Source organism: Corvus brachyrhynchos, unplaced genomic scaffold, assembly GCF_000691975.1.
Source record: "Corvus brachyrhynchos isolate BGI_N302 unplaced genomic scaffold, ASM69197v1 scaffold200, whole genome shotgun sequence".
Taxonomy (NCBI): Eukaryota; Metazoa; Chordata; class Aves; order Passeriformes; family Corvidae; genus Corvus; species Corvus brachyrhynchos.
Genome location: NW_008236184.1, coordinates 6,118,189 through 6,128,745, shown reverse-complemented (window position 1 = coordinate 6,128,745; position 10,557 = coordinate 6,118,189). Strand labels below are relative to the sequence as shown.

At 43.6% G+C, this 10,557-nt stretch overlaps 1 protein-coding gene across 1 annotated transcript in view; it reads left to right on the top strand.

Moving 5' to 3' along the window:
* MAP2K1 (mitogen-activated protein kinase kinase 1) overlaps nt 1-10,058 on the top strand; it is a gene marked incomplete at its 5' end in the record, with an annotated part of 18,362 nt that extends 8,304 nt beyond the window's left edge. The window contains 6 exons of the mRNA XM_017736191.1: nt 3,000-3,124; nt 5,270-5,477; nt 5,947-6,011; nt 7,230-7,291; nt 8,205-8,250; nt 9,144-10,058. Of these exons, the coding sequence (XP_017591680.1) occupies nt 3,000-3,124; nt 5,270-5,477; nt 5,947-6,011; nt 7,230-7,291; nt 8,205-8,250; nt 9,144-9,257 (620 nt within the window). The remainder of the gene's footprint in view (nt 1-2,999; nt 3,125-5,269; nt 5,478-5,946; nt 6,012-7,229; nt 7,292-8,204; nt 8,251-9,143) is intronic.
* Between the last annotated feature and the right edge of the window lie 499 nt (nt 10,059-10,557).

Below are 10,557 nucleotides of genomic sequence, written 5' to 3'. Positions count from 1 at the left end.
GGAATGGAAAATACAGTCCTTTTATAGAGGAAAATACAGTCCTTTTACTGCTCTTCTGGAGCTGGGTTCTGGTCCTCTCTGAACAGACAGGAATGAAATCACGAAACCTCTGGAAGATAAACTGGTGGGATACAAGGCACAGGAAAGGAAGGGGCAAGGAGCATCACTGTGCTAGACATTCTAATAATATCTTCTGTTAAATAAAGACGTCTCTGGTCCGGTGTGAAGCTTAAATCCTCTCTGGAAAGTCTCTCTTTGCATAGAAGCTGCTATGTAAGGTTTTGAACCCCAGCTGGAGGCAGCAGCCCCAGGGCAGGAGGTGCCACCCAGCAGGGAAGTGTCAATGGTCTGTTCCAGGGTGGCAGTTCCAGAGGATTCTCATGAGATCCTGCTTCGGGAAATGGGAATTGATTGGAAGATCTCAATAATGTGCTGCAAGACACGTCTCTGGTGTATGTCCTCACATCTGACTGCTCAGTAACTGGTGCAGAGTGAATTCTGGTCTGAAGGTGTTATGGCAACATCCAGGGCCACCTTTCAGAATGAACTTGTGGGGCAGAGCAGAGGAGGGAACCTCTGACAGAGATTATCAAGTGTTCTGGAAACTTCTCTGTATTGCCAGCTCCCTTTGCAGTGTCATATATCCATCCCCCTGGCAAAGGACTTCTCTATAATTCTCTTCCTGGCTTGTCTGGGGTGGTGTATAAAATACCTTCCACTTTCTTTAAAACAGAAACACTTACATAACACACTTTGTGTTCCTTTTGTCTGTTCCTTGCAAGTTCCAGCATACATTTTGCAGGATGCCTTTTTCCTCTGGAAATACAAATGTCTGGTTTCCAGAGAAACTGCTGAAGTGTTCAGAGGCTCTGGAGTGAAAATAGAATAGGTGCTACATTTAGAGGGGTGGAAAGGCAGCAGCCTTCCAAACATCACTATGATCACATGGGGGTGCCTTGTGTGGAAAATGAAAATACTCCAGGGAAGAGAAGCTTTGTGCAGAAATCCAGTGAGGAGGCGTGGTTGCTGTGCTGGTCTGAGAGGTGCAATGTGGCATTGCCACCTGCAAAAACACTGAAGGGAAAAGTGAAGCCTTCGAAAGACCAGGGGGATTCTAAAACTTTAAGATGCTCATAAAGAAAACTTTGTTTGGGGCACTGACAGTGGAATGGTAACGATTTTTTCTTTGCCATTTAATTATGAAGTATGAATGAACTCTAGACACTAAAGTGAGGATTTACGTCTTTGTTCTGAGTTGAATTTTTAGCTGTGCATTGATGAGCAGCACAAATCTGGGTATCTGTGATTTGTTCAGGCTCTGCTGTGCTTCCAGTGTATTTTGCAAACACTGTTTTTTCCACCTTGCTTTTGCACAGAGCTTTGGGTGCAGATTCCTGTGCAGGTGGGAATCTCTAATCTCTGCTCCCTGCTTCCCTGCTCTGGCTGCTTTGGGTTTGAGTTTGGTTCTTTTTTAGCTCCTGCTGGCATTTTAAAGCGGTAGGTCAAGCTCCCAGACTGGATTCTTCCTTCCACAGTGGAGTGTCCCTGTAGTGAGGTCTCTCAGCAAGAAGGAGACAGAGCTTGCAGAATGTCCAGCTGTGTGCCCAGCAGCCCTGATCCTCTCCTAGGAGTGGGGAATTGAAAGCAGCACATGCAAAATACCTGCCTGGATTTTTTGTACACAGATCAGCCAGGACACTGCTCCTGGTGTGCCTGAACAGTTTCAGTTTCCTGGAAGGGGATTTCAGGGACAAGAAAATGGCGCCACAATTTCCAAAAGTAGATAATTATCCAAACTTTGTGTTATTCCTCAAAAGGGAGCTGGAGGAGGAACAGCTGAAATACAGTTTTGTTTTATTTTGCCCTCCCCATGGACCTTGTTCAGTGAGGCATAAACATCCTGCATGGAGATCTTTCTCCAGTGGGGAGAAGTCACATCAGTGTCCTCTTCCCAGGGACATCCCCTGGGCATCCCAATCAAAGGGCAGCTCTTGGAATATATCTGTGCTTAAAAGTGAAAAGCAAATGAAAATATGTGACAGCCTATGGACTTCTGGGTCTGCTCTGAAGTGAAATTAATGATTCTCTTTCTTCAAAACAAATTTCCAGGTCCCTTTTTTCTGCAGCATTACTCTGCCAATGTGGGCTGTTGGTTGCTTATTTTGATAATGGGTTGGTAATGACCAGCTAAGCAGTGAGATACACTGAAAAACCTCCTTACAGCTATAAAAGAAACACTAAACACTTGTTCCCTGTACCTTTGCATTCACAAAGAGCTGTTATTAGTTGCTAAGCTACCAGTGACCCTTATTAAATTTCCATTTAGGAAAAGTGATGAATTCAAAATCATGAGGGGGTTCTCTCAAAGGAAAAACAACCTCAAAGTATTTTAAATACATATTTTCAATAATAGGGAAATTATTTTTTAAGAGCTTTTAAAAAAAAACAACAACCCAAATCTAAACCAACAAACAAACCCAAGACCACCACCCAAAAAAACCCCAACCAAACCCAGAAAACAAGAACCCACTCCAGGAAGTGTTTGGGCAAAGGATGATTTATGCCTATGTAGATATGGAGGAATGAGTGTGGTTGCTGTAATTCATTGACCTTTGTAAAATAAATATGTAGGGCCTCTTTATTGATCATTTCTAGGCAAAGGATCATCATTCAAGAGGAGTTATGCTGTTGTACACTTACTTATCTCAAAGGAGATCATTTATCTGCAAGGAGGATGTGGATGCTCAAATCTCATATTTAAAAGCCAGGAAATAGGGCGAAATCAAAAAGCTGACAACCTTTTATGCATGTGTAATTTCAAATATTTCTTTTTATTTATCTGTAGTTAAATAGAGAGTTTGTGAAATGGGCCTGGGAGGGACCCAAATCTGTGATTATTCCCAGAGAATGGAAGCAAAGGGAGGCACATGAGAATTACCACCTTGCATTGTCGGATTTCCTGTTTTATGTCTTAAATCATCCATTCATTTTTCTTCCAGATGTTAAACCATCCAACATTTTGGTAAACTCTAGAGGTGAAATCAAGCTTTGTGACTTCGGTGTCAGTGGACAGCTGATAGATTCTATGGCAAACTCCTTTGTTGGCACACGCTCCTACATGTCTGTAAGTACAGATTTAAGTACAGATTTTACAGCTCTGAGTTTGTTAGGGTTGAGTTGTCCCAGTTCTGGTGATCAAACAAGAACCAACTGTTGCTGTTCCTGCTGCTGTTCATGGTTCAGCTCTTCCTGCATTCCAGGAATATTCCAGTGTCATATCAGATTATGTGGGGGGGGGAAGAAGTGTTGCAGGAAAAGCCAAGCACTTGGAATATTTATAACATTCCAGAAGAGATGGGACTGTGTCTACACTGCAGAATCCAGTCAGGTTTTGCATTTGGGGGTTGTACACGTGTGTCTCCCAGAAAAGCCCAGTGTTTATGGTTTGTTTTCCTTAGGAAGTGTGGTTCTCCTCCCACTCCAGCATTCGCTGGGGTCACTCTGTAGGCAAAGTGCTGCCTCACCAGCTCCTGGTGTGTCTGGTCCCAGATGCCAGCGGGGCTGCGGCAACAGGAGAAATCCTGGGAGTGGCAGGTGTGGGCAAGGAGTTCATCTGGGACTGTTTCCAGGGTGTTCTGTGTTTCTGTGGATTAGGAACACCTTGGAACTTCTCTCCAGATGAGCTTTCTGTGTGATGTGCAAGCCCCAGCTAACGGAAATAACAGCTCTTTTATTCTCACACACCTTGTTCAGCACACAGTTAACTGGTGCAGTTGTTCCCAGGTCTGGCTGTAGGATTAAAACTGTGTGGGCTTAGACTTAAAGGGGAAAAAAGCTTTAATGCTGCCTCTGTTCAGCATGAGACCTGCATTGTCTTTGTGTCATTTCATCTTGGGGACACGCTTGAAATCGAGCTGGGGTTTAAGTTCTCACATCTGGGGGCTGTTGCTAATGAGCAAAACCAAATCCACAGCTCCAGCTCATCCACACTCCTGCCTTTCCCTGTCTCTTTCAGAAGGGATGAGAGCCAAGTGCTGTCTGCCTTCAGTTTTCTTCAATTTACTGTTTTTACAAACTGAGGTTTGGCTTTGCTCTCTGGCATCACAGACCAAGCCATGAGGGGGATTTTGTTTTGGTAGTGTTGGAAGGATCTTCTCTTGCAGTAGCTCCCTTTGCACACTTCTAAACATACAGAATTATTACCTACCAAACATCCCTTTCTACTGCATGGAGGTGTGTAAAAACACAGTGTTTAACTTGAAACAGTTTCTACGTTTTAATTATATCCACCCACCTTCCTTTACACTTATGTTTTATGAAAATCTTGGGTTTTGGGCATCTCCATTGTTGTCCAGCAGTTGTGTAGTTTGTCCAGATGGCTTTGGAACTGACTGGGGTGGGACACTGCAGAAAACTCAAATATAATCTCAGTAACTCCTACAAAACTAATTTAACAAAACTATCACCCCCTTATGGCAGAAGGAAGAGGCTTTACTGCATTCTCACATTCTCTGAGAGGAAGTTTCAAATTACATATGTATTTTTCCAATATGTGCATGTAATCAGAGAAGAATCTGCACCATTTTGGTAAAATATGAGCTTGATTTTAAAAAGTACAGAAAAGTGAACATTTTCTTTGAGAATTCTTAGTAAAAATGGATCTACGAGTGAAGTACATCAATGTATTAATAATTTCAGGAACCATATTCAACACTGAACATAGACTGACAAAGCAGGTGCAAAAATTAAGCAAAAGGAGTTAGTGCAGCACTCATCTTTTGGCTTTGGCAGAAGCAGGTGGAGGATCACACTGCTCAAAACTGAGGGTCTGTGAAGCAGTGGGACTGGAATAGCCAGATTCACTTCTGATCATCATTCAACTGACCAAAAAAATCCCATACTTAAATATCTTTACAGTGTGTAAATCTCCTAAAGACAGTACAAAATATATTTTTGGTTGAGTCTGATCTTGCCTGCAGAGCCTTGTGTAATACTTCCATTAGATTTGTGCTAAAGAAATAAAACAGTACATCAGAGTACCATTTCTGAGAAGTCTCACATTGTTTGCAGTGACGGAATGTTTGGGGAATTTCAGGAAGTTCCGAGGACAGATTTCCAGGAAAACACCAATACGTCACTCATTTGAGCATGCTGTACTAAGAAGTTGGGGCTTCATCCTTTACTTTATCCAGGGTATTGCTGAATGTAATTTTAAAAAAAACTTTTTTGTTACAAACCTGTGTCTCCTCCCCTCCCCTTTGTTTTGCAGCCAGAGAGGCTGCAGGGCACTCACTACTCAGTGCAGTCGGATATCTGGAGCATGGGGCTGTCCCTGGTGGAAATGGCCATTGGCAGGTACCCCATTCCCCCTCCTGACTCCAAGGAGCTGGAATTGATGTTTGGCTGCCCCGTGGAGGGGGATTCTCCAGTCACAGAGACCTCCCCCAGGCAAAGGGCGCCTGGCCGACCGATGAGCTGTGAGTTACAGCACTGTTAAATTCATTTCCAATACACTTCTGTGTCAGCTTCAAGGTCTTTCTTATCTGATCTTGGTCTGCACAGTGGGGCTTTAAACTTTTAAAAAATCAGGGTTGCATTGGGCACCTGGCTCAGCTTCACTGTGAGGAGCCATGTGAGAACAGAGCACCAAGACCCTTTTGTTGGTGGTTCTTGTGAACAGCCCCGTTACTGGGATCCCAGTCTGTTGCTCTTGGTCTCTCCAAGATGCTGATCCAAATGCAGCAGGATGATTCCCAGTGAAGTGAGTGCTTTGGATCAGACCCAGAAATGACTCCTTGCATGAAAGCATTACCCTGTTGCTGTTGCACCTTTTCCTGTAAATCTGCTGGGTGTCAGGTGCCAACAGTGTCAGCTTGGGCTTCCTGAAGCACTCTTGCTATGGAGGGAGAGTAACACTGTGATTCCACTTCTCCCATTTCTTCCCAGCCTATGGATCAGACAGCAGACCGCCAATGGCAATCTTTGAACTTCTGGATTACATTGTCAATGAGGTAATTTATAAACTTAAAAACCTGCACTTTACAACTGTAAATTTTTAAAGCATCCTGGAATTTGGGGGACTGTGGGATTAGTGCTATTTAGTTTGGTTTAGCCAACCTAATTCACAATTCTCCTATCTTTCAAATAGCTAAGCTCCAAGGCTAGTTAGAGATTGATATTTTAGAATGGATTGTTTCCATTATTTTCACATGTACCACTGAAACTTGTGTGACTCCACGGCTTCTGTTCTTCTAAAAAAACAAAGCATGCTCATGTTAACTGTCATTTGTAGCAGCTGGATAACAATTGTTCCAGCTGGATGAATTATTGAAAACTGTCCAACTCGCCCATTTAAAAGGCACAGTTGATGTCTGGGTCCCTGCATTGCGTGTGCCCCTGATAAATTGATAAATTGCTTCTGTAACTCATCTGCTTGCACAATGCTCTCAGATTACAAAGCTATTTTGCATATTATATAACACCCCAATCTGCCAGCACTAACTCTGGGAATAGAGTTAGCACTGAATTACTTCAGCTGCTGTGGTCCTGCTCTTGCAGCATCCCTGAGGGGGTCAGTTTGGGCTGAAAAGCTGCAGTAGTTGAGATTAGCCAAAAACTGTTCCAGCGGATTCTGCGTCCTCCAACACAGGCTGTGCACCAGAGAGTGAGTGCAGGCCTTGTCTCTGCTCTGTACATAAAAGTAATTCTGTGTAAGGATGAAAACTTAACCCTGATCCTGTGGCAATGTCCTGGAGGACAAGGCAATAACGTGCAGGTTAATGTAGTCCCCCTTCTTTATTTGTCAGAATTCTTTTTTAATTCAGAGCCTGAACAAACTCATTCCCAGGGACAGAAAATTTAGATCAAAAGGATTATGGAAGTAATGATGGGCAGGGCATCTTCCCTTAGCAGTGCAGAGAATGACAGGGTGCTCATTAGTGGTCTGAGCCTTCTTTAATGAGAGCTGAGGCTGTGCTCACCCCATTCAGGTGTGTGGGGAGAAAATAACCAACTGACCAAAACCCACCCCATACCAGGGAAATTCTGATTCATTACTGAAACACCTGAAATCCTGCAGCTGGGAGTAATAATCCAAATCAGCCAGGGTTTTACAGCTTTGCTCAGATGTGGGACATGTAACTGGTAGATCCCTGGGTAGGTTGTGCATCATCATGTGTTAGTTATGCTGAATGATTGCTGATTTTTAAAATTTATTGATTTATTTATAGCCACCTCCAAAACTGCCCAATGGTGTCTTTGGTTCTGAATTTCAAGATTTTGTTAACAAATGGTGAGTATTGTCTCTGTATTTTCTCTGTGGCTGAGTGGCAGACGGACACACTGGGGTCAGCCCTGCTGTCTTTGTCTATCAGGCACTTGGCAATCAGAGTCCCTGCTCCAGGCCAGGGCAAATGCAAGGGCACTGCAATCAGCATAATCCTCTTTGGGTGTTAATGTGCCTGAAGTTCATCTTACAGGCAATTCATGCATCCAGAGGAACCCCAAGGCTCAGAGATGTTCCCCTCTTTAGAATTTAGAAATTCTTGTAGAATTTCTGCTGCTGTGTGCAGCTCAGAGTAGTCCTTTCCCAGCCTCAGGGAGTGACCCGCAGACAGCTTCTCCAAGGCTCAGGCACATCATCTTGCAGTGGCTGTGCTGTGGGGTGCAGAATCTTGCAGGCTCCAGGTGTTTCTTTCTTCCCCAGGAACCAACACCTTAAACCCAGCAGCCATTCCCCCATCTCTGCTTTTCCAGTTGCACCTCAGTGATGCCAGCACCAAAGCAGTGCTAAGGGAGGCAGCTCACTGCAGTTTCAAAAGTTCATTTATTTAGTAAATATGTTTATTTACAGCTTCCAGAAGGAAGGACAGTAATGCAATAGCTCTGCGTGATACTGAGCTTGAAGAGACTTGGGGGAAAGAAACATGAGGGATAAAGTGGCTCATGTTGTTTTAGTTGAAACGGGATTTCTCTCTCTAGCTTGGTTTAGACACTCATCAGTCACAGACAACTCAGGATTTCTGACCTAGAGCTGTGGAACCCACAGAAGGGAATTGCAGGCTCCCATCTCTGTTTGAGAGGCACCTGATGCTTTTATCAAGTGCTGTCACCAGACCAGAGCAGTACAACCAACATGACACAACTTGAGCCTTATTTTAAAACATAATAGAGTGTAACTTGTGTAATGCCTTGTGTTTTCCTAGTTTAATTAAAAATCCTGCTGAGAGAGCCGACTTGAAGCAGCTGATGGTAAGTGAAGGTTTTTAATTTGATCTAAGAGCACTTTCCAGGCAGATTGGCTTCCTCAGCTGGTCCAGAGCAGATCAGAGCACGTGGCCTCAGGGGTAGCTCAGCTTGAGGAGGAACAGCTTTCCTGAACTAGAGGTCAAGGGGCTGCAGATTTCACACCTTCCTACAAAAGGGACTGTCAAGGAGACTAAAACTGGTGGGTTGTCAGTCTGCCATTTGATAATCACAATGGGTGACTTAATTAACAAAAGAATCTCTCTTGAGTTTATTAGTTAATAATAAAGTACTGATTAATACTTTTAGGAGGACAAAAGAACAAAGCTCCGCATACCATATGGACTAATTAAATATTTTTTATCATCTGTTGTGAAACACAAAATTTCTGGTTTTTACCAGCTTTGTCTTGCAAAATCTGTAGAACTCAACAGAAATCCTGCATTTTTCCCTGTATGAAATAACTCTTATCAGTCTCAATGAATCTTTTTAGTTTTAAGTGCAATGCCAGGACTTCAGTTGTACTGCAGAAAATCAGATTTTCCCTGCCCTGATCCTGCTGTACAATAATGGTGCAAAATGCAAAGAGACTCTTTCTATTACAAAAAGCCTTTCAGTGCCCAGGCAGACATTTTCCAGAGTATCATCTTGAGTGGCTGAGTCACATCCTTATCATTCATGTGGTGTAAGTGCTCTGCAGCAGGCACTGTGGCAGGATTCCTCTGGGATACTTTGGCACGTGCTGGTTGCTTCTGCAATTCTGTGGCAAACTCTCCACGTGGTTTATAAAGTTTTACAGCTTGATTGCTCTAAGTGGATTTATTGTGTTGGGTGTTCCTGAGGGCTGTTCCTGAGCGGACTGAGTGCTGGCACACTGACCCCGTTTCTCCTGTGCCCAGATCCATGCTTTCATTAAGAGATCCGAGGCGGAGGAGGTGGATTTTGCGGGGTGGCTCTGCTCCACCATCGGCCTTAACCAGCCCAGCACCCCCACGCACGCTGCCGGCGTCTGAGCCTGGGGGCAGCTCCTGGACTGTACCTCTGGTGACAACGATGCTCTTCTGGTCCTCTTTCCTCAGCTTGTACCTGTTCAAACATGTATTTCACCTCTTAAGGAAGAATGTCTTGATAGCATGTGCCAAACGGTTTTAAATCTTGTCCTAAACTAATTGGTATCGTACCGGGTTCTGTTGTTCACTGACCAAATGTAAGCTGTGTAAGTTCCAGTGCTTGCTGATTTTAGGTGATTATGGATATTCTTTCTTAATGAAAATATCACTGGGGGAGGTTGGCCCCTGGCTTGTTTGAACTTTATCAAGACTCTCTGTAAATCGTTGGTACTTCAATCATGCTTTCCCTGAGCTCCCCAGACTCGGGATCGGGATGCTCCGAGCCTGTCTATGAGCATGCTTTGCTGCTGCCCAGCTGTACCCGAAAGTTAGGCCTCCTGGCTCCAATTTTGCAGTTGTCTAGAGATCTCTCTCTTTGCAGGTGAAGAAGGCAAGAGCTCTGCATTTCTTGGAATGCACAGAGCAATATTCTAATTGTAGACTTGTTCATATTTCTATATTTATTTTTCAAACATATCATCATCCTTGGATTTAGTGATGTATGTCTTTCTAATTGATTTTTAAAAGTTAGTTCTTGGAAGTGTCCTATGGAATCAAGACAATGATCCAAGCACTTTGCTTTCTTTTAACCTAAAGATTCATGACAACTGTGTTTAGTGTCTAAAAGTGTATGAAAATCCTTTATTGTTTTATTCTCTCAGATGTTTAGCAATGGGTTCTCTTAATAAATATATTATCAAGTAACTTCTTGAAGCTTTTTTTAAAATGTAACCAAGGCTTTAATCTGGTCACTGCGCTACAAATTCCAGCTCCTTGAAAGGATACTTTGGATGAGGAAATGCCTGAAATTCTTCTCCAAAAGGAATCCCCATCAGTGGGACATGAACTTCCACATGGCCAACAGGCTTGGGTATCAAAGGGCTGGCACAGCCCTGGGCCCAGCAGCGGCAGGAAATGTCTCATTGACACGTCCAAGGCTTCCTCCAGCTTGTCATGGCTCCAATGAGACCTGGAGTGACAGCTGGGAGGATGGAAATTGAACTCTTCCCTGAGCTTTACCTCCACCCAGTAAACAGAACCACACCAGAACCTTTTACTGTTTGCTAAAAGAAATACACAGCAAGGTTTTGGAGGTTTAACTCCCACTTTGGGTTGTCCCCCTAGACAGCAATAATTTGGACACTGCAAACACAGTTCTGTGTAAGGACAGCAGGAAAAGAACTTTATTGCAACATGCACTAGA